The sequence below is a fragment of the Melanotaenia boesemani genome, chromosome 23 (assembly GCF_017639745.1).
Source record: "Melanotaenia boesemani isolate fMelBoe1 chromosome 23, fMelBoe1.pri, whole genome shotgun sequence".
Classification (NCBI taxonomy): domain Eukaryota; kingdom Metazoa; phylum Chordata; class Actinopteri; order Atheriniformes; family Melanotaeniidae; genus Melanotaenia; species Melanotaenia boesemani.
The window spans coordinates 18350701-18375115 of NC_055704.1; the positions used below are offsets into that span (position 1 = coordinate 18350701).

The following is a 24415-nucleotide window of genomic DNA, read 5'->3' on the forward strand; positions in this document are numbered from 1 at the left end:
GATGTAAATGTGATAAAGTCATCCACCAAGACATATTACATTCTGCAATGAAGTCATTGCGCTATGTTTTTTAGGTTTTCCAGTCCCAGTTATTCTCCATTTCAAGCAATTCTGACCTGAAGGAGGATCCTGTCCAATCTTTATCTCCTTTCAGACAGAATAGAAGCAGTAAGATGACAGGAGATGGAGCGATGGATTCAAAGGAGGAAAAAATAGTACTCAGTAATTATACTGTTTGACTGAAGGAGAGCTGCATCCCATGCTCAATGGCTCAGGGCCATGTTGTGGAGGGATGGGTGGAGGTGATGGGAGAGCTGGTGGTACTCTGGGTCTGCATCCCTTCTTCCTGTTAATTATCTTTTGTTTGCCCTTGATAATCCAGATGCCTGGTGTGCAGCCTGTAATGAAAACCCTGAATCACAAGGTCTATGTTTAAGAAAAAGGAGAAAAAATTATGGTGGTGGTTGGGAAACAATGCCGTTGTCATTACCACATCATCAGAGCATGATCAATAATATATGAAATGCACATTAAGCAGGGAGGGGCAGGAGTTTATGAAAATGACTTGTGTGAATAGATTAAATTACAACTATTATTACTTGGCGTTTGATGTCGTGCGTCAAAGTAATTACAAAATGTTTAAAAAAGAGAGTGAACTGAAGGGATGAGTGGAAAGGGAGTCTTTCCTTCTAGAGTTATAAAATTGAATTTATGTTGCTGAGAAAATCATGTCTCGAGTCCACAGCACCGAAATGTAATCCTCTAAATAACAATTTTTTAATTTATTCCTTCTGTGAAGTAAGATCATTAGAATTTGAATAAAGCGTGCATGTCCACATGATAAAATGCTAATATAACCCCCTTAGTGTGCATTTGTGTGTGTCTGTGTGTTTGGTATTGTGTAGAATTGTGATAACCTAGCCATCAGTTGTGTGTCTCATATTTCCAGTCTTCTTTGTCCCTGATGTAGCTTTACAGTCGTCATAAATCTCTCAGCCAAAAGTGCTCAAACCTGCAGGTCCATTAGTTTAGAACTCCACCCCGTCTTTTTCTCTCCAAAAATACACAAGGACTGACATTGGTTATGGATTACACCCTCATAAATCATTGCCTCCTTCATCTTGCCCTGATAGAAGCATGTCATGGTGAATAAGCCAAACAAGATGGCCTCCTAAGAGCTGCGTCAACATGGTGTTTGCAGATAGAGCTACTCAGAGGCTTTGTCAGGGGATTAGGGTGCTGAAGGCAGGGCCACGGTTGGAGCACCTAATTATCTATATGTTAATGGGACGTCACCACATTCTTTATTCTGCATGGTGTTTCGGCCTTGCTGTGTATTTCCTTGCATGTTTGTGTGTGTGAGATCAAGGATGAGTGCGGGAGGAAGCGGGGAGTTTTTTTCTAAATGACATGTATGGCACTGATTCTCATTTGTTCAGGGGAAGTTTTCAAACTGTGGAAACGATGTTATTACACTTTGCCACAATCGCGCCTGTGTAATGTGCTATTTGCCATGCCAGGCCCGGATTTCGCAGATGGAAATTAGGGGAGAAAATTGCCACTAACTACTCAATTACTGCGCTTGATGGTTAGGCTGACCCCAGTTGGCAGCAATGGCAACACAGAGCCAATCACCTTCCCCAAATGGCATTAAATTAGAATAGGGAAAGAGGACAATTGCACATATTCATCGGAGAAAGACATTTGAATTACCTCAGATGCTTTGGCTTCATATTGAACAATTAAGTGCAGCGATGGGATTTTATGGGATAGTTTGGAGGCAAGGCGCTATGTTAGTGTGATGGAGGCATTGTAAAAAGACTTTGTCCTTGGATTTTCAATCTGACAATTAAAGGAGGCATTAGTAATTTAAAAAAACTGTGAGAGAACCTGTATTGTCCATTAATCCTTTGACAATTAAGGAAACATTTAGTCGTCGACCTGGTACAAAATGTTTGGTTTGTGATATTCATTAGGCTTTACATCTCTTGTTCAAGTTGGATGAATTAGGCTGCAAGCATGCCCGAGTCTTTGCTTTTCTTGGAAAAAGTAATTTGATTTGATTCAACTGTTATTTCAAATCAAAAGTTGACTTTTGGACTCTGTCTCCCACTGTTGGCTTTAGTCATAACACTCAGAGCAGCACTGAAAAATATTTTTGATTTCTTGTGCCGCTTTTTCCTGTGTTTATGCTGAACTTGCGAGGAATACATTGAGGTATCGTGCTTTTAATCGGTGTAATATTTCACATTTAAGTTGATGTTTGTGCTGCGTGTGATGCATTTATCCAGCTGGGAAAGATGATCTGCACAAGGCACTCGAAAGAATAATGTAATTACCTGATTCACTTTCCAGAGATCACTTCCTCAGTAGAGGGGGAACATTTAAAACCACAGTGCATAACCTTTTTTTTCCCTTACTTGCACAATAGTTGGACGAGGAGGGTTCATTCAGTTCCACTAATGCACACAGTATCAAAACAGCAAATTTAAGAACAATCTTTGCCTGGAGTTTCATCTCAAAACTGTTAAACTGAGCATAGAAATTGTGCTTTTACTCCAAACAACAGATCACAACTTTATGTTTCAGCTCACTTTTCAGCAGAGGCAGCAGCAGGCCGCTGCGGTTTCACCTGACAACTGGAAGTTTAAGGATCCCTCCTCATGCAATGTGTTTTTTTCTGACAGAATCTGCAGCATCTGCAAGTCTGTAATCAGTATAAACCACAGTTTAGCTAAGATGTGTTTTCCCCTTCCAAGAGTTCACATGTGTTTACATTGCAGTGGCAGACAAAAGCTTTGACTAACTGCAGCCGGGAACAGTGTTCTGGCAGCTGCTGAAACCACTGGCAGGCTCCATGCTCATTTATCTCATCTTTATCGCTAAATCAATGGCCGCTCTCATAAGGGATGGATAAAATGGGTTGTTCTAGGGCTAACTCTTCTCCTTTCTCAAGGCTTTTTAGTTCTGTTTGTGTGTTTTCACTAATCTAGAAGTTGGCTTCTACTTCTAACCTGTGGAACAACATTGCATGCTTGCTCTGCAGCCTTTTAAGACTGTGTGTCTGTGTGGGCATCTGAGCACACTCTGCAAAGGAAGTGACAGAAATGCTGATGGAATTCTAATATAGTGCCTTATTCTCACTACTTCAGGCAAAATGGCTGCAGCAGCAGCAGATTTCGCCAAGGAGGGCACTTTTTGCTCACACAGATGCACATACACAATTCTCTCCAGCAGAATCACTAATAACACGGATCCAGTGACTCTTTCTTTTTTAATCACTTTGCCTTTTTATCTCAGACATGCTGTTTGCAAATGCATCATCACTACAGGGGCAAAACACATACCCGTCCTTCTTCCATATTCAGTAGGTAAGACATCAAAACAGTTTCATCATTAAATTGCTTACCATTTGTAGCCTTTGTAGCACAAGAATATACAATAGTTTTAAATCTCCCCATCCTCTCAGAGAGGAAAACAAAGAGTGCTATTAGTTCTTTATAGCAATGGAACGGCATCCCAAGGTTCTGTGCGGGGACATACCTTTTGGGATCAATTATGTGGCCACGGGCTCTTTTTAAAAGAGCTGCACCTGATTAAAACTCTGCCCGTTTCCCAAGGTCCCTTTGTGTGGAGTGCCGAGGCCCTCGCCACGGCTATTTATTAGCATATTGTCTTTTAAAGGTCATTGTCTGTTTTGCACAGTCCCACTCTATCTAGAGTGGGTTGGTGTCAGATTCATTTGCCATTGTTCTGCAGCACTTGCTGAATGAGTGAAGAAAAGTTGCGTGCCTTTCACCACCACCCCCCCATGGACAAGACCCGCTTGTATTGATACAGAGGCTGTGGAAAGATGGTTGGTGGTGGAATGCTGTCACAGCTGGTGAGGGGTTTTTCCTCTAGCCTTTTCTACTTCTTTTTTTTTTTTTGTAGTCGCATAGGAAAGGAGTTTCCAACATCCTGGCTTGAGCTGTTATCTTTGTCTAAATCAGTTGTCTCAGAAGTGTCTTGACAAAAGAAGGCAGCATGTTGAACATTGGCACACATCAAAGAGGAGCTGTAGAAAACTCAGGCTCGTGAGCGTGGATCAGTGGGGCGGACGATGGAGCAACGAGGGCTTTCTGCAGAAGAAGCTGTTGGAGATGCTGGTAATAGAGAAGAGCATGAGGGGAATAAGAGTGAGGCCCTCAGTGGTACAGAAAGCAGAAGAGACCTGCCTGTTTGCCTCAGATGTGGTAAATGCTGTTTCCCTGTAGACTCTATTAGAGTTTCGTCTGGATCCTACGTTGAGAGGCGAGGGGATGTGGAGGGTGTGGAAAAAGGAAGTGAAAAAGGAGGAGCAGGCTTTAGGAAGTGAAAGAAGAGAAGACATCCTCATGTTGTTTTGTGTTTCCTGAATTGCAAAGTGCTGTTAACGGTCATTTTTATGTCCTTATGATGTCCATGATTACCAACCCAGACATGCCAAACATTTGATCGGCAAGTAAGTAAAGCTATGAAAGCAAAAATCATACCTGTCATACCTGGGATCAGACTGAGTACAGTAGGAATTGGAGTTTTTCTTTAAACATTCCAACAATTCTGAACATCAAAGTTTGATTCATGTAATAGCTTAGCAAAGAAGCAATATGATTTAATCTTATCGAAAGTACAATATTTAAAGGATATTTAATTCTTGAAGAGTTATGTAAATTATTAATTTTTCCCTTTTTGTATATTTCAGGTCTTTAGGTATTATTAAAAAAGATAAGAAGGTATTGAAAAACTCTTTGCTTCCAGATGATCTCCCCTATTCTGTTTTCTAAAAGTTTAAAAAAATATTGATTCTAAATATAAATTGATTTAATTAGCAAGCATCCTCAATGTGGATTTTATAGCAGTAGCAAAGGTGGTGTCACCTTTTGGTTTTTCCACCATTTTGAAGCCTCAAGATGAACTTGTAACTGGAACTGTAGTTTAAGATAAGTGCACATGGCTGAAACCAAATCACACAAACAAAAAATAAACAAGACTGAATAGAAAATCAAACCTTTAAGCTTTTTCACTAGGCAGGGTCATGCTTTTCTGGAAAATCCTTTCATAAGATGTCTGCTTTCCATTACAGCACACTGCTATGATAGCAGTTTTAAAGTAAATCCACTTTGGCTTGATAAGTTCTCTTTTCTTACTTTTGTGATGCAGTTATTGTGCCAAACAAGGTTTGAAGAAACAGGTATGACATGTAACGAATGGCTTGTGCTTGGAGAGCATAAAAAAGACTGAAAGCAACACTTGTTTCCACCAACAAAACCCACATAGATGCTACTGTTGTACTTGAGTTGGGAAGCATCAAAACAGAAGAGCCTTGGAAATCTTCATCCAGTTTGTCCTCTAATTGACTCAATCAAGCATGATTTGACTTATATATGTAGTTATTTGTGCCTTAAGATGATGTTTGTTGTAAACCGGCTAATAAAAGAAAATCCTGTTTCACTTTAAATAGAACTAAAGTGACAAACCCTGTGATTACTCTAAAAAACTGTGTAGTCTAGTGGTACACAAGGGTCACCAAACTAAATCTTTTCCATAAGACTGCTTAGTGGTTGATGGGGCCATAGAGGAACAGAGACAGTAGTCTAAGCAGAAGAGATGTCGCCAGCTACTGCAGCTGAGTCAAGTTATTATCGTGACAAAGAATAATGAATAATAAAAACAGAAATCTATCAAATGTTAAAACCCACCAAGAGAAATAGTTTTTGTTCTCCTTGAAGGATTATTGTCTTTTTGTTATCATGCCAAGGAAAATCGCACAAAGGACAAAAGTGTGGAAGTGAGTGCTTTGCTTGATGAGACATCAAGAAACGACACTGTGCTTCAACTGTAAATCAGCTGATTCTTAAACTTGCTTTTGAGCAAAAGTGTCACTTTGACAAATTTAAGAAGAAGTAAGGAGGTGATCTGTGCATTTTTAGGTCACAGGGTAATGAGGTACTCTCTGTTTTACATCCTATAGAAAAAACTAGACTCAGCTCTCACCTGGCAGGAGGACTTCACTCTTTCTTGACAAATATGGGCTGGTGCAAGTGTGTGTGCTTGAGCCCTCTGTGTGTGTGAGACCAGATGTCTACCACAATATAGAGATGAGTAAAATCCTTAAATATGAGGACCTTGTGCCAATCCTCGCTTCTTTAAAGGCCTATTTGAAGGTTAATGCTTCAGTTTATGGTCGATATAAGAACAGCATGTACTGAGGGTTCCCAGAAGGGCTGTAATAAAATATTTGTCTGTCATGCGGTGGAGATACTGTCCGCATGTGCTGGAGGGTAGAAGCTTGGTGGGATGTGCATGTGTCTCTGCTTTAGCATGTGAGCGTTCTTGAGACGCTTTCCACCTTTGAGGCAGACACAGACAGAAATAGAGATGAAGAGTGTGTGTGGCATGTTTGTGTGTGTGTTGTGGAGGAGCAGAACGGGGATCATGAGTGACTCCAGGCATCCAGCCACATCTGACTTTGATTAATTGGCCTGGCGTTCTTGTGTCTCTCCACTGACAGAAAGGTAGACCATGGAGCAGTGCAGCACCACCAGGGATGATCTGTCTTTTTGCTTTCTTTCTTTTTTTTTTGTCTATCTCACTCCTCTGTCCCTATCATTGCCCCTCTCTCTCTCCATTCTTTATGCGTGCTGTCAGCAGGTGAAGAAGACACACTCCACAGAGCTTTGCCAAGTTAGCTCAAATCACTGGGACACACAAAAGCACTTCTCATGGAGGGAGGGGGTATAATGCAGTTCATTGTTTCCTGACAGGGACCCTTGATGTACACGACTTTCTAATAGGAGTAAAAAAAAAACAGAGATGAAGTTAAACTCTATTTGTAAAACATATCTGTTGCTTCTCTGTCAAATATAGTAGGGTCAACTGGACTTGGTCCCTCTGAGTTCTGCAGTGAAAATGATTGGCAGACCCTTAAACAGTTTATTCCAGTGTGTTAGTTTTCAGGAGGCCACAGGAACCAGTCTAGGAGACTGATGGTGAAATTTGGCTTCAAACACTTAAAAGTCCTCAGTCGAAATTGTTAAATCAGAGAGTGAAGTAGACACCTGTCATAAGAAAAAAAAACAGGGCTTTTCTCCACATCACCTGTTTATATTGAAAGCATTAGTCATTATTAGACAGCCAAAATAGCCCATCGTTTTTTGTGATCTTAAGACAGCCATTGAATTGAAAGGAAAGAGAATGCAAATTGAATCATTTTTAACAAGCACATATAATTCCGCTCATTTGGTAAGCCTGAGCTCTATGCGGTGAATGTGTGGGTGAATGTCAGGTAAAATGTGTGTGAATGTTAATGGAAGATTCCTGCAATGACTATAATTGCTGCAAAATGGATTATTGGAAGAGATATTTTTTTCTCTGTGGTGTTACTTGACCTCATCTGTGTTATGCTTTCAGTTCAATTTCTTGGTAATTTTCATGACCAGGTGAGAGCTGCTTCTGTTGATAGTAGCTGATGTACAATTAAGCATTACATAAAATACTAAGTATGTCAGTGTCTGGACTTTAGGTAGGCTACTTTTGGCATCAAAACATTTTCTTTCCTAAAGAAATTACAAAGCCTAGAATTCATCATGTCTTGCCTTTAAACCTGTAAAAACCACTCAGCATCAATGTGAACTTTACAGATGTGGACTCTCCTCTTTAACCTACAGGAGGCAGTGTCCATGGTTTAGAAAAGATCTTTTAATGCTATTTTGTATGTAATACTTTAAAATCTCCAGTCATTACCAAAATATTACAAGTAAATACATTATATACTTTACTAATGATGTTGGTAAAGTATATAATGAATATTGGGGGCAAATGTGACCATAACCAGATAATGTCCCAATGCCACAAACCATGCAAAATTGCATCATGTTGATATATCCATTTATATTTAGAACATTATAGTTTTGTTGGAGTAATATTACTGTTTGGAACTTTCTAATGCTGACAGTGGTGGTGAGAAAAAAGAAACTTTGTCTCCAGCAGCTGATCCTCTAAAAAAATATATCTGTGTTCATCAGTGTGTGTTATTGCAATAAAAACACTTGTAAATTATCTTAAATTAGTGTGGGTATGGCTACAGATATGTCCTTATTCTGTAAATGGGGATATATGAATATGCTGATTTGAGCTGGCCTACATCCACACCTGACAACAGCGCCTTGTGTTCGGTCTCAGCAGCGAACAGCTAGTGGCTAGCCCCTGCTGACCCCTGGCTAACTTCTCCTCTTAGCTTTCACTAGCGTTTATTTATTTAGTTCCTCACAGTGCATGCAAAATAGCTGTACAGCCCTATTTTGAAAGAAGCTTGGGCTGGCTGTTCTGATGTTCTGTGCGGCACGTGCAAACTGTCTAACCTCAGCTTTCTGAGATTATTCTGGTGCTCTGTAGATTCAAAACAGAAATCCCCAGCCATATAACTGACGGCTGATAACACATAAAAACATCTCTTTAACAAGGTTAAAAAATAGATTTGTACTTACTGGTAATTTGTAAAGTAATTGATTGCCATAAAAATGTCAGAAACCTTTTACATAAAACATCAGGGTTGCTGATTCACCACTAATCTCTAGTATATTAGCTGCCCAATACCCAACAGGGGGATACATGGTGTTAACATGCAGGAACGAGTGGCATGAATCTCTGCCAAGTCTCCCTCCGCTTTCCTCCCCCCTCGCTACCTCTTTCCCCTTTTCCTCCCATCCCTTCTACCATCAGTGTTTAACCCTGCTCAATTTGCCCGTCTGGTTGAAACAATACTTGTGATCAGCGCGTGTAATGGCACCTTATTAACCCCAATTACCACAATTAAAACCCTGCTGCCACTGGGCCCCTTTCAAGTCTTAATTAATCAGATGGCAGCCAAGAGGCCGTTCGGTGCCACCCCATACACAAGACACGCTCGTACACCTTCTCCCCAGCCTTGACCTACCATGTGGCCTCACTAAAAAGCACATCTGGCGGAACAAAACGTCTCCATGCTGGCAGACAAATGCCTCGACTTTACAAATGAAAAGACAAGCCTCTCTCTTTTACTCTCTCTCCCTTTCCATCTCTGTGATGTGGGTATAATGAACATTACAAGCCCCCTTGGCACAGTGCCTTATTGGGAGGGTTTGGAGAGCTGCCCAGTTTGTTCCTCGCTAATTGCTTAATTGATGCATTGTTTTTACTGATGATACGGATTTGCTCCCCCGCACCCACCACACTCTTTTCCCTCCCTACTACTGCACATGGATACAGATACAAAAAGAATTACACCCTATTAGCAAGTCATGGTCCCTTTCAGCACACTGTATTAGAGACTTAAAACCATTGTGATGGCTTCCTAATTGAGTGCAACCACTTGATGTAACATAATGCCATGTAAATACTCCCCCCCCCCACTCACATTTCATAAGCAGCCGCAAGAGACAAATGAATATTGAGCTGCCATTGTACTAACAAGAGACTCTTTTATGGCCATTGCGGAAATCACTTAAACATTACTTACACAAAGGTCCTTATTTCTTAGTTGGTGCATTAACCGTCATTGCTTTTCACCAAGGCAATGAATTCAGACTGTAGATTTGTCCGGTCAGGATAAATAAATGGCATTTAGTTTGTGTATTCTTGGAGAGTTTAATTAGAGGTCATGATGGAATCATCTTCTTGGAAATAAGTTGGAGCCTTGTGATATTGTCTCTTAGGAGGAGAGAAAAAAAAAGAAAACACTGGTTAATGCATTCTTTTTCTTGATATGTCTCTTTTTCTCTCTCAATCTTCGACTAACACAGAAACAGGCACATACACACATGCCGCCATGCAAACTCATAGGCTTCTGCATATTCTTACTGATGTCTGGGATAAAGAGAATGTTTTTCCCTCCATCCGTGTGTTTGTCCCATACTCCGTCAGAGAGCAATCCCTCTCTGAGGGCTTGCTGCCAAGAGGGGCCAGGAATCAGCCAGATGAAGGTGAGCCTGGTCCACAGAGAGATGCTAAAGACACAAACACACACACACACACACATTGAGAAACGCATGGCCACAAACAAGAAGTAGTGAACACATCCTGCACACAAACTCACAAAAGCAGCTACGAGCACATGTGTACACACAATAAGAAACAAGCGCACACACAAACACAGACACGCACAAACTTCAAGGCCTCAGAGAGGGTGAGCTAGAGAGAGTAGGATGTTATTTATTCATCAGGCTTTCTTGTAGTCGGGAGGCAACAAGCCCCCAGAGCTGTAAACACACAGAGACACAGGCCTTAGTGAGCTCCAACCCTGGGAATAACAAGTGGTCCCTGTATACAAGCATGCACACTCACTTTCATGGGATGCCTGCGCAAACACACACACATATTTCGGGATGTCAAGGCCCTGACAGAGCAAAAACAAGACAACATCCTTCCTGGGATTGAAGAAAGACAAAAAGCAGAGCACGTTGCAGGACAGGGTCTCTGCAATCTAAAGGGCATGTGTAAACCACCGTTGCAAAATCACAAAAGAAGAGCAGACTTTATTCTGGAGCATGATGAATTGATTTTTGTACTTTCATACTTACTTTGACTGAATATTAATTGAATCAGGCGGGAAGGATGGGATAGAAGGGCAGACAGGCAGGGAAATAATCAATCTTAGGGTAAAAAGAAAAAGAAATATGCTGAAGGAAAGGGATCTGGCATTCCTGCGTAAAAATAGCATCCCCTTTAAACACATTTGCTATTATCTCTGCGGTGCAGCGCAGAGTTGTGCACGCTGCACTCCGGCCCCCCTATGGAGCCAGACAGCAGCATTTACATGAAGGTTGAGCAGAAGAGGGGAAATTACAACTATTGACTTGCCTTTCTACACAGTTTATTGGATTATCATAAAATGGTGAGAGCACCATGGTTGCAGCATCCTCTGACTTCCGTGGTGTGAAGAAGACTTTGGCGTTTCTGCGTAGGCCTTCTCCCACTTAGTTACATCTCAGAGCCGATTCACTTTGGAACAGTCTATACACAACCATGTGGAATGTTAAATCCAACAATTTTTTCAATTGTTTTGTCAAGTTATTAAAGATAAATGACTCCAAAGTCTAATTACATAAGTATTCAACCCCCTGATGTGCCATGCCAAGTAGAGCTCCAGTTTATTTGGCTTCAGGACACGAGAAATTCAAAAATGCACATCAGCGGTCATCATTCTTAAATGAAATAATCTACTAGCTTTGACAGTTTAAGATAACCAGCAAACCACATGGACTATTGTGAAAATTTTGTGGAAACTGACATGGATCCCCAGTTTGTGCACCATCATTGTCTTTGCATGGCGTTCGATTTAGGATCCTGCATTGGTTTCATACAGGGTTAATGTGAGGGATGTCATTTAAGTTGAAAATGCAGCAGCCAGCTATTTGTACAAAGTTGTTCTTCAAAGTATTCTTTTATGTTGTGTAATTCCATAACACACCCAAATACACATCTGTGTGCCAACCAACAGACCTCTATGTGTCACAGCAGTGTTTGATGTGCTTCATCTACATACAGGCTTTTGTTAATCTGCAAACTGTGGTAATATTCTGTACAGATACAGGGGCGACATGTCGGTAACCAAATGTGTAGAAAAAGGCTTGCACTGATGCAAGTTTGGCTGAGTTTAATTTCTGCTGAGTGGAATGTGAGAAAATCTAAAGAAGGTTGAAGGCTCACCATCAAGAATTTATTTTAAGCTGCTTTTTCTGATAAGTCTGAAATTAATCAAAATATGGCAAAATTGGAAGGTTGTAAAACTTCATAAAACCATGTTTACATATAAGGGTGTGTTGGTGGAGAGAATCAGCAGTAGAGCCACCCAAACAGCCTACTCAGGACCAGAGAGTACTGATACGGTTAGTCAGATCTACAGGGACCTGCTCTTAGCATCTGTTCACACCAAAGCCCCCCCACCCCCCCCCCATCCCGAGTGTGTTTTCCTGTGCTGTGTGTGTCATGTTTGTGTGTGTATTTTTCATCCTGTACACATATAAGTACATTCGATCCACTTTGTGATTTCTGCCACTTCAAGCACCCTCTTTTTCAATGCTCTGTGACCGAACACCTGCTGTATGGCAATCTTTTAATGAGCGATCCACCTGAGAGAGGAGGAATAAAGGAGCAGGAGGAGGGGAAGGATTTCATAGGTCTTTTTTTTTTTTTGTCTTGTTTCTTTTTTTTCTCCACTGTGACACCTGTGCCATGTTAAAAGATGGAAAGTGTTTTCTTCTTCTGCAGAGCCACATACTTAGCTTTGGTTAACACTGCAATCGCACTGCATATAAGTGATCTATTAGGAAGAAGAGGCACACATTCATACATGGCCCCATATATGCAAGAGTGTTATTATTGCTTACATGAGCTGCCTATTTATCATTTTCTGCAGGATAGAAAAAAGCAAAAAAAAAAAACAAAAAACAAGCAAAAATAACGAAAAAGCAAAAACAAATAGGTGTCCTCCATGGCATACTAAGAAGAGAGTACCCACTTTTTCCATTATTCTCTCTCATCTCTGCTCTTCTCTTGTTTTTGCCCTTCACTTCTTATTATTACTCCGATTCTGTCTGGTTACATGCATGCATGTATTTGAGCTTGTGTGTGTCTGGAGAGTTTGTGTTTTTTGGGCAGTCAGAGCAGTGAGGAGGCAATTTGTAAAGGGGCCTCAGTTACAATGCTAACTTCAAAAGCTCCTTCAGGATGCTACGCAGTCTGGGCCCATATCAGTGGGTGAAATCCTGCTTTGTGCAGCATTAACTTAACCTCCTCATACATTATGTTCTTTGAATTTGTGTACTTAATTAGACCTTTGGGTGTGCTCAAACTGGCTGTCTAATTTATTTGGCACATATTCACCAAGGTACATGTGCTTTTTGCCTACTCTTTGGGTCCAATAAATGCTGGTCTGTTATTTTTATAAATTAGGTAGATTTCATGATCTTCTCCCAAGACATTATTTGATAAAGAAATTTTAGTATTGTCCATACCTATAGCCAAAATCTGGCTCTTTCTTTCAAACCTCTTTTAACTCTGCAAAATACAAATAGAAAACCTATTTTTCATCAAAAGTACAGTTTTTATACATCTCATCTTTTCTTTGTTTCACAGTTAATTTCTTTTTACACAGAAAAGTCCTCTGATTGACGTGCTCATTGAATGCACCACTAATACTCCAAAGGCTGATCAAATGGGCTGATTGTATTTGTACATACACCATTAAAAGCCTCAGTGGAGATGTTTTTTTTTTCCTCTTAGAGGAGCGTTAGTGGGTGGGTGGGGGATGCGCTTCGCATCCCACTACTCCAGTTTTCACAAATAGTCACAATCAATTAGCTAGCCAGATCAGGCTAAAACCCCATTTATGTTGAGATGAGGATTTAACTGCACATAAGAGAGGAAGTTTTATGAACTGTGAAATATTGATGATGTTTGTGTAAATGCCTTTGCTTACTGTATGACTCTTTTAAACTGTTTATAAATTCTAATGCAGGGCCTTTGGACTTCCCGCAGTTTGGGTTTGTTACCATTTAATGCAGAAGGGTGGAGAGGCGATGAGCAAATAAGCAAATGCCTGCAGAGATTGCTAAGCCAAGCTCTGAAGTGCAAATGAGCTTCCTCCTCTTTTGGTTCTTGATGTTTTTTTTTTTGTTTTTTTTTTTTTTATGCATTGACACTGAAATATGGATAACATGTTTATTTTAACTTGTGTATAATGTACACGTCAGAGCAATAACCAATAAAAACATTTCTCCCTCTAAAGCTGAGGTCCTTAATGAAATTAGATGTCAGTTCTGCAAAATTTCTGTGGTGCCATTATGTTGTGTGATATTACAGGGCACCAGAGCTCACTAATGACTTAAAAACTCAAACAACAAAGTCCAGATGGAAAAGTCAGGCAACTATGTGCCACGAGACAATTATATATATAAAAAAAAATATTAGTCCCAGCTGCCCAGCAGACTAACACACTGTGCAACGTTTGAATTAACTGTCAGTGTTTACATTTGGGCAAAACTTTGCGGACCCTTTCACCTTCTAAAAGCCACTGGCACAGCTTGACCATCTTTTTCCTCTCTGCTGGAACAGCTTGAATCGAGGTCTGATTAAAAAGCACAGGCACTGGCTGCGCTTTCCTGGAAGGTAAGAGCTAGCTAGGAGCCTGGTCGGGGCCTCAGGGAAATAAAGATTTGGATCAGGCTGATTTGAGTAGATGAAGATAGAGCAGTAATTACAGACATCCCAGATCTCAGCAGTAGATATAGCAAGCCAGACCCACAGCTTATGGGTGTGTGATAAAGATGGAGCCCTGTGTATTGGCAGGAAAGCATGCTGGATGATGAAGGAAGTGGGGAGTCATTCTGTCACTGATCCATAAAATCACATGAAATAGGACCCCGGGTAAGTCACTAACTGCGTGACATCTCCTGCCATGGTACCAAAACAAATGTAGGCCATTTAAACAGCAGAAAGTGGTTCTGTATGCATCACTTACATGATTATGCCTTTTGTATTAGTGCTTTCCCCCTCCTGATGTCATTAAAATCATATTAGCTAAACCATTTGAGAAATTTATTTATTTACATATTTTCTTACCATCCTTCCTTGTTTCCTATTTTCTTACATTACATTAAATACAAAAAAATGGGTAATTTTTCCAGTTACAGACACTAATAATACTAAATTTCTGTTAGCATGTAGCCCATTCTGATCACCTTGTTTTTAATGACTGCATCCTTACGTGAGTCTCCTTCTAGCCAAACCTTTAGCCCTCCATCCCTCCTCCTGGTTGACATTTCAGACGGGCCCCTGAGGGCATGCAGAGGGGAGGCATTGAACAAGGTAATTGCAGCGAGGTTTCCCCTCACTAAATTAACCTCTGCTCAGAAATTTATTGGCCAGCCGCTCTCCAGGATTATTTAAACTTGCCGTTATTTCTGTGTTGAGCCGTAATACACTCATGCTTTGTGGGCTTTATTTATACATATCTATATGCTTTTTTTTTTCTTATTCTTTTGCCTTTTCACTCAGAGGTTAGATTATGCAGACGTGGACATTGTTTTGGGGAAGTGACAGCAGCCATTAATTCATTACAGGCAGACCCAAGCTTTTGGAACATTTTTAACTGCTCACCTGTGGAAATATAAATGAGGTTTTGTATTGACGGCTGGGTGAAGTCAGTGCGCTTTTAAGGGTCAAAACCGGGGACATTACAGTACTTACACTGTTGCTTATGTATGCCACTTGGGAAGAATGCCAAGGGAATTGTTTTTTCTCTTTTTCTTTTTGCTTTTACCTTTCTCAATTTGGCTTCCTTGTTCTTCATATTTTGCACATTTGAACCTGGCCTCTGACTTCAGTTTAATAATTGGAATAATAAAGCTTATTATGGTATGACATTATAAATTCCACAGTCTAGTTGTAGAATAGTTTCTTTTTCTGAAGGGTGGCAAACTAAGAAGGCTGTATTGACTTTTTGACAGAAGCACAACTGTTGAGATTTTTCTGTAATAGTGCACACCACAGGAGTTCAACCCCACATGCAGCACTGAATAGGTCCCCTTTATGGCATATTAGAGCAGGTGCAGAAATCAAATCTGCACAATATTAATATTTAAGAAGAATGTTAAAGCATGTCAAGTCAGTGGGACCCAAGAACTTGACCCTCTCTAAACTTTCCTGGTCACCATTACAGATACGAAAGGGATAAATTGATATGCTTGAAATCTTTCCCATCTCCTATGCGTCCCCTCTGTACAGCACATTAAATTATCCAGGGTTCATTTAGCAGGGTCGGTTTAATGTTTTAAGTGTCTCTTTTTGCTGGTTGTGTAACTGAAATATGTCGGCCGGTTCTGAATAAACATCAATCTTTTGTGCTGTGCCTCTTGATGAGATGATTGGCCAAGTCGTAAAGCGGAGACAGCTGGTGGGGGTGATGTCAGCTCAGCCAGGATGGACAGTCAGAGCATCATGATTTACATTGCATCTGGCATTTTGGCCAACCGGTGGAGGGGAGTATCAGTCAGATTTATTTGACTTTTCTTTCCTCTCTTCCTCTTCTCTTCAGCTCTTTTCTCAGCTTTCTGACAGGCCCTCAAGTCATTCTAGTGTGTCTGCACATGTAAAAGGCTCTTTTAAGGAGGAAGTTAGGAGGTTACACTCTTCTCCTTTTTTATCTCTCATTGGAAAGCTGCCAATTTATTCATACAGCCCATGCTCAGAGGATAGAGGAGACAGGAAATAGACAATGTCAGAAACAGCTAACATTGAGGTTAGTTTGTTGTATGCAATGTGTAGCTATTTGCTCATTTTTCCCTCACTAGCTTCTATGATGCATTCATCCATCAATCACCTCCATTGCTCACATCCCGTCATCTCTTAGCACGCCAATTTGTGAATCAGCTTATGATAATGGCCCGATCATCACAGGGCAGACCCTTGTTGAAATGAGATCGGTTGCGACAGTGCTGACCTTTCAGGGAAGGCGGGAGTGGTAAAGCTGCCACGCCATAACACGGTCTGTTGAGTAAGCAACTTACAAGGCAAGGTTACTGCTCCTGGAGAGAAAAAAAAATGGATGTGAGATATGGAAGGAAAAGTATGCGTGTGTGAGTGAGAGAGAGGGGGAATGAGAGACATTGTTCTGATTATGATTTCACAAGTCGATTAACTTTGAGAGTACGTGTGTGTGTGTCTTCTGGATGTTCTGCTGATGCAGGTGGTTTTATCATCTGAACGTGCAGGACACTGACGGGCGGGGCAGGTTGATGTAGACGATCTTTGCGCGTCAGATAGAAAGGCATCAATCTCAGGTGAACGGCTCCGATCCTTTCACTCAAATCCACCCTTTTATCCACTTGGGTGCAAACGCTGTACATCCAGCACAGCATACACTGATGTTAAGGCCAGTCATGCAGAAAGTATACATTTTAACTTTTGCCATAGTGTGTTTGTGCATGTGTGCATGTCCGGGCAAAATGGAATGTGAGCGGTTTTTGAGGGCACACACACAGATTCCTGGCAGTTTTCTTGGATGTTTTGCCCTTCCATAAATAATACAGCTGCCTGTGGCATTGCTGACAGGACCTGTAATGGAGTCTGCATCACCAGTTCGAGTGACTGACCAGGTGACTACCCACTTGACTGACTGTTTTATCTAACTGTTAGAGCATGAAGCAGCCAGATCACATGCCTGACAACAAGCGAGGGCAGGTGAGACTCTGTGGGCCAGTTTGTGTGTTTGTGGATTGCTTCATATGTCACTTGTCTGTCTGTCTGGGTGGATGCAAGAACATATGAGTTCATCTACCTGCTTAAGTGTTTCTCTGACCACTTGGTGATGTACTAAAAAAAGGAGAAGAGGAAAAAAAAGAGAGAGAGAGAAGCGCACGATCAATCTTCATTCGGTAATTTATGAAGGCGTCCAGTTGTCAGGTATCCAGCAGTGACTAGTACAACTCATTCTGCTGTGCTGGGAGGAGAGTAGATGGGTGGGGTGGGGGACCCCAGGATATCTGCGCCTCCTGTCACCTCCCCTCCCTCCTCATCGGCCTCTCGTACAGTGCCTGCTGCCGTCAGCAGCCCAGAGGCATAGCGCAGGGAGAAAGAGATGGAGGACGAAGCGAGGGAGGAAGCCAGGTGGGATTAACCCTGTGGCCACCCACGGCAGGTGCTGAGGCAGCCACGCGTCCAGTCTCATTAAGGAAAGGGAGAGAGGGCAGCATGGCAACAAACACAAGGGGGGAGGCTGAGAATGTACATACTCTATCTACTGAACACAAACACACTCACATTCAGTAAGCCCCAAAGACTGGCACTTCTGTGGATACACGCTGACATTTGCCTGTCTATTTTTTCTACTTGTTCCCATTCTTTCATATTACCTGCTTACTATTTTTTTTTAGTCCAAATGTACTACCTTAAGGTGGGGTTCACCTAGTCTTGCTTGCTTGCATGCATGTTAGGCCACATCTGTGTATTAAACATTGATTTTCAAGTAGTAGCACCCAGGAGAAGACATCAAAAACTAATTTGGTTCACAACTCAAGAAGTGCATCAGAGGTCAGACCATCTTAAACAGGAAACAACAGGACCCCCTAATTAGCCTTAACATATTAGAAAAAGTGTATCTATGTTTGTGATTGTGAATGCATATAGCAGGTGCGTGCAGGTGAGTTTTCTACATGTTTAGTGCTAATCACTGCTAACTGTGGTCTCGTTCCTGTTTTGTGGCCTGAGTGCACTTTTGTTTCTACTTTTACAAAGTTCCTGTTTTAATTAAAGTAGCTGCAAAATGCGTAACTGCAAAAAATCTTAGGTCTATTACTAGTGCTTTCAACATGAGTATCTTTACATCATCCTTATTTAACTTGAGTGTTTTAATAAGGCTGCAGAACTGACCTCCATCATTAATCATGTGAAAATAAGGGAACGAAAAAAAAGATTCTCTTTGATCTTTAACTTCTTCCTATTTGCTGATCTTTTAACCCATTTCTTTGCTGCTCGTTTTATCAGTTGATTAAATATTGAAATGTACTTTTAAGTAACTTTTTAAAAATCTGTGTGGTCAGGACAAGTGCTCTGTTTCTTTTTTCCCCACTAATTTCTGTGGATAGTCCTTCTATGTGACAACATTTTGTGTGGTGAATTATTCAACCCACTAAGCAGCACTTTGGGCCAGTTTCCCCCCAGTTGGTATCTTTGATTGGGAAAATGGGGGCTGATTTGGGAACGATAGCCCCAGGGCTGCTGGCCTAAGGCGAGCTCCGGGGGGGACACTGGCCTCCAAGCCCCTCCTGGCCCCAGGGAGGTAAGATCCGTCCATGGCCGCTAGGTCTTCTGGTCTCCAAAAGACAGTCCTTGCCTGTCTGCGTCTATCAGCCTATGCCTCTGGAAGTGAGGTGAGTTGCAGGAGTGGCTCCACAGAGAGTATCAGAAGGATGAGACACTTTTCTGCGCAACGTCTCTCCCCTCAGCCAGAGCCTCCGTCTCCCGCGGCTGCCTGGGCAATTTGTCGGTCGACCTGCCAGGAGCAGAATGCAAATCCTCACCGGAGGAGATGCACTGGGGCCTCAGTGCCTGCCAGTTGTGTGTGTGCGCACGCGCATGTGTGTTGCCCAGCAGTCTTTTCCCATTGCAGCCTAACAGAATAACTGTCATCAAGACCTCGGTGTATCATTGTGGGTATGTGGATGTGTGTAATGTATCATCTCACAGCTATAGTATCACACTCTTTCTTTCCCACTCTGTCTGTGAGCTAAGACACGACTCTCCTTCACTGCTCATCAACCCACCGCTCCTAATTTATAGATGGGCATAAAAAGTCTGTATTTTCTCACCTGCATACCTTCCACCTACCCCTGCATAGCCCCAGTGCGACAAAATAGGACACAATACATTAACCATGTGAAAGTTTTCTCTTTTTGTTTCCTCCATCTTCCAGTTTTCAAGTTACTTTCTCCACTCAGATAATATGGCTGCATGTAAAGCTAGTTAATGATGCTCATTTGACCCACACCAACCTTTTCAAACTCTGCTTTCAACGTGTCAGACAAACTCTGCAAACAGAAAAGAGTACACGACTGAAAGGCCAAGTTGAGCAACATGCTGCTCTCCAGCAGAGGTCACAGAAGTTTTCAAGGACTGCTCCATACACAAGATGAAAGCGATCATCTTAACTCTCATCTCATCTTCACCACTCCAAATACCACCTGGCTCATTCTGTGCTGTCAGCACTTTTTATCTAAAAAATTAATACTTTTTTCCCCCCTCCCTGGTCAGATATGGGGTACTTCATTCGTCGCAGTTTGCCCGGAGTCCTTCGCATCTTCAGAATGTGAAAGATTTGAAGTCATGGATAAAAGGCACTTTTCTAATCAACACTTTTTTCCTTAAGCACTTCTTTCTTTTTAAAAGCTGTTTTTCATTATTTATAAGCGTTCTGAAGGTGCTACTGAGCTGATTTCTCTCACAAGGCCTGATATGAGGCCGATGGAGCTTGCAGAATTGATTAGATAAGCTTGGAAATTACAATGTCGAGCACGCAGTCCTCTGAAATATGCTCTAAAATACACCCATCACGAATATTAATACCCAGGGCTTATAAGCACATATTTGAATGCGAGAAGGGAGTTGATTCGTGAAGTTTCATGGACTGTCCAGTATGCATTGCCATATATTGCTGATCAAATAGAAAATTACCACTCTTTTTTGAATGCCATTGGCCTGGTAGTGATGGGAGGGTAATCACAATTTCATCATTAGCTCTTGAACATTCAGAGCTAATTTCTGTTTTACTGAATAATTCTGAAAGATGTTAATCAAACATATAAAAGTGTATTTGAAATATTTAACCAAACGATATTAATGAAGATCAAAGGGTGGGCTGTTTTTAGCGGATGTTATGTGAAAGGCCTGGGTAATAGCTGGGTCCATAGGAGCACATGAAACACTTTGTCTTCTGCTAAATATTTCATGCCCAGTACCTGTTGTATAGTGCTTAATGAGCTATGGGGGGAAATGGTGATTTATCATGCAAAGTTTTCAAAGGAAATGCAAATTCAGATATGCACACACACAGAGCAGAGGAGCGCAGATTCCTTGCAGACTCCTTATATACTTTCTTTTTTTTTTTTGTCAAGTTGCATAGACAGCTACACCACATTTCCAGGGTGAATATTTTAGCCCTGGAGAAAAGCAAACTCAAGTGAGAGCAAGAATCAGGGGTCAATGGGGTGTCTTTAACGAAACTTTCCCTCTCTTCACATTTCTGCACAGCACTGGAATACTAATATGAGCAAGGGGGAGATGACAGAAACGGTGTGGATGTATGTGTCAGGGAGATGAGGTCAGCTCGAGACATACCTATGTTAATGCCCCCCCATTAATAAAATTAAATTGACTCGCTGTTGACTCCTTAAAGTAGCAAAGCTCAAAGTGGGTTTCATCAAAAGCTGCATGCTTAAGAAAAACTGAATGTAATGTGAATATAATGCTGTTTGAAACCAGAAAGAGTTTACTTTGAAAAGTAAGTAAACTCAGACAAAAACTTTTTGATTATTGACAATCCTGTTAGACAAAGATCACCAAATATTGAGGTGTGACATTATGAGAGAGACGCTTCATGAGAGGGCCAAGTGTCAACAAACCTCGAAGTGAAAGAGTGACGACGGAGTGAAGAGCCGATGGAAGAAGGGCAGGACAACAGTGGGCGAGTGGCAATCGTCAGGTGATTAGAAAGACTCGTGGGCTAGGTGGACCTACAAAATGAATAACGGTGCAGCCCAAACCACGCCGTAAGGCTCAATGGTTTGTGATTTGCAAGTTGATAAGACAAGAAGATTAATAATGCCGCATGATAATGGCTGGCTGAAGCTCAGCTGGGGAGATGGTAATGATGGGATATTGCTGTAGGAGCAGTTCACTGAGCCACAGTGGAGTGAGGGAAAGACGGAGAGATGGAGAGGGGAGACGGACTGATGGAGAGGGAGAAGCTGCAGCTGCATGGAGGGAGGAGGAGGGGAGCACTCATCCCAATTGGCCCTCAGGATATGAGAGTTTGAAAAATGAGAATACAGTTATCATTTTAATTAGATATAACTTTTTTTTTAAATATATTAACACACACACACACACACACACACATATATATATATATATATATATATATATATATATATATAACAGGGAGTTCAAAGAACATATGCATTTTCCAGCAGTGTCCCATCATAATTCTTGAGTGACAGTTTTTGTTAATTAGATTTTTTTTCCTCTTCAGGTGGAGTATTTTGCCATAGGGATTAATGACTTGGGGTTAAAAGGTAAATCCTATACCATCACATGCTCTGAGGTAGATTACACAAAAATTATATGCAGTATATAGTTGATTTTTAGCATTGCTGAACCCTAATATTTGTTTTAAGTGGCAGTGTTATTATTTATTCACTGTTTATTAGGGGTATGTGAAAGTCAGAATGATTTTTGTTACCTTTTTCTCACAGAAAGCACAAAATACTGCCCCAAAAAGTAAATTTTTTCTCTTCAGAAGCCTAATCTCTTGTGGAATTTCTACATTTTTAATGATCTGGCTTGATTATGACAAGCTGTTAAATGCTGTGATCTATTTCTGCTGTTTCCTCAGTACTGTTGACTTGTGTGTTTACACCTCAGACAAACATTTTGTCAGATTCCAATTCATCTTAATAGCACCATTTTGTCAGCTCCTGTTGATGAGCTCTCAGCGCTGTCTCTTTGCTTTAAAGGCGCTCATGCTGGGACAGCTTAGATTCTGATCAGACCGCTTTTCATCTCCCAAAGAAACTCATGATTGCACAATTGGTTTTTAAGCTAAGCCAGTTCCTAAAAAGAAGCTGACAGACTGGAAGCTTTGTTTTGCATAGCCCCAATTTTTTTGCATTGTTTACCTATGCTGTAGACACATGATCTTTGCATTGCTAAGTTGTCTGTGTATAAGACGTTGACAATATGTATAAGAAACATGAGGGTGGATGCAGCACTCAGTTATGGCTTAAATGTAAAATTATACAGTCTAATTATTCACTCAGGTAGGAAAACGTTATTGACAGAATGACATTTGATTTCTTTGATGTCAGCACAGCGACACACATTCCCACATGTCTCTTAATGAGTCAATAATGGTCATTAAGACCTAATTAACATGGCTGAATGGCAACTTGGTGCCTTCAGTGTTTCCTCTAATACTCGGGAAAATAAGAAATTACATGATTCAGCCGAGTGTGGGAGTCTTGTTTGTGAAAGTAATCATTGCTAACGAGTGACAAGTTAATTATGTGACAAGTTGTGCTGAGAAGATCAACTTGGCTAACAGATGATGTTTTTGATAGCAGTCCTCAAGAATAGCCTCGTGGCAGCTAAATTGCTCATTACCAAACATGTTAACAGCAGTTGCTTTATTTGCAGAGTGCATGATGCGGTGGTGTTTTCACTTTGCCTCAGATTCTGCTTCAAACACATGTCAGGGATTGCAATCAGGGTGTGATTTCACATCACTTGTTTGTTTTTAGAAACAGATTCTATGATAGTGAGTGAAGTGGAGGTTGTTTTGTCAAAGTGTTGAAAACTCAAACTGAGATAGAAACCACCTAGTTAATGCCACCTAGACTGTGCTAATAAAATCATAATTCTGTAAGATTTTATCTAGATTTCCTCTTAGATAACTTTTAATTAGGCTGACGTTTGTTTGGCTTTTCTAATGCTCCTTTCCTTTCTTCTCACACTATGTATGATGGGTTTGCTGGAAGTCCCTGCTGCTAAAAATCCTGGTGACAGAGGCGTTGTTTGTCCAAAGTAGGATTGACACTCAGTCAGGGCCCTGCCTGGTCACCCCCCATCAGAGACATGACACAGCTGTATTACAGACATGCAGCCTCACACGTTTGGTGCCCCTGTAGTATACAACCATTAAGCGACCAAGATGATGTTCAGAACACCTGCGGTCCACGCCCCCAGCCCCCAATATCCCCCTCACTCCACTCCCTGCTTTCAGCTTTCTCCATCTTGCAGCGATAACAGATGACAAGGGAACAACATGACAGTGTCAATAACTATAATCGTCCCTAGGCAGGAAATAAGGAAGCAGATGTGCCATGTCAGCCCTACATGCCTTCGATATCCTATAATAAAACGAAGTGGAGAAAAATTTTAGCAGAAGAAAAAAAAAAAAAAACAATCAATAAAGCCATCTAATGGTAAATATGAAATTGCAATAGGAGTGCATATTATTTTCCTTCTCTGAGGATACTGTGCAGATTATTAGGATGAAGGGCAGAAGCCTATTTGTATGTAAATGGGAGATTGATTGTATGTATTTGGTGGCAGAGGAGCTCTATACAGGTACACACACACACACACAAAGAAGACTGTGAGACATCTGTAGAGTCCAGTCATCAGACAGCTGTTTTTGTGTCTGTTCTGAAAACCTTATGACAGAGAAAAGAAATAATACAGAAAAGACAGAGGGTGAGAAAGAGAGAAAGAGATCAGTCTTCTGGCTGCCAGCTCCAGCAGGGCTCACCTCTCCAGAATATTCTAATTACCAGCCTTCCTCATTACAGATGCCATGTCAATGAGAAAAGGGAGGAAAAATGGAAGAAAGAACTTCAAGCAGAGAGGAGCAATTCTGTAATTTCTTAATCACTTTTTTGGCAACCTTTGCATGTTCCCTGTTTAATACCACAAATTGAATGTTACTTTGGTTTCTCTCTAAATATGCTATCATGCTGTTGCAACGGTGCTTAGCGAAATCTATTATTGTCATTTGCATAGGGGCCTTTTTAGTGGCTGGAATCTACACAGGGGCGAAGAACAAAGAGCTCATGAGGGAGAAAAATAGGACAGAAATGATCCGGAG

At 41.1% G+C, this 24415-nt stretch overlaps 1 protein-coding gene across 1 annotated transcript in view; it reads left to right on the forward strand.

Annotated features, from left to right (window-relative positions):
• Positions 1-4397, forward strand: part of LOC121635125 (piggyBac transposable element-derived protein 3-like) — a 43102-nt gene extending 38705 nt beyond the window's left edge. The window contains exons 4-5 of the mRNA XM_041978193.1: positions 3993-4148; positions 4257-4397. Coding sequence (XP_041834127.1) covers positions 3993-4148; positions 4257-4397 — 297 coding nt within the window. The remainder of the gene's footprint in view (positions 1-3992; positions 4149-4256) is intronic.
• The last annotated feature ends 20018 nt before the right edge of the window (positions 4398-24415 follow it).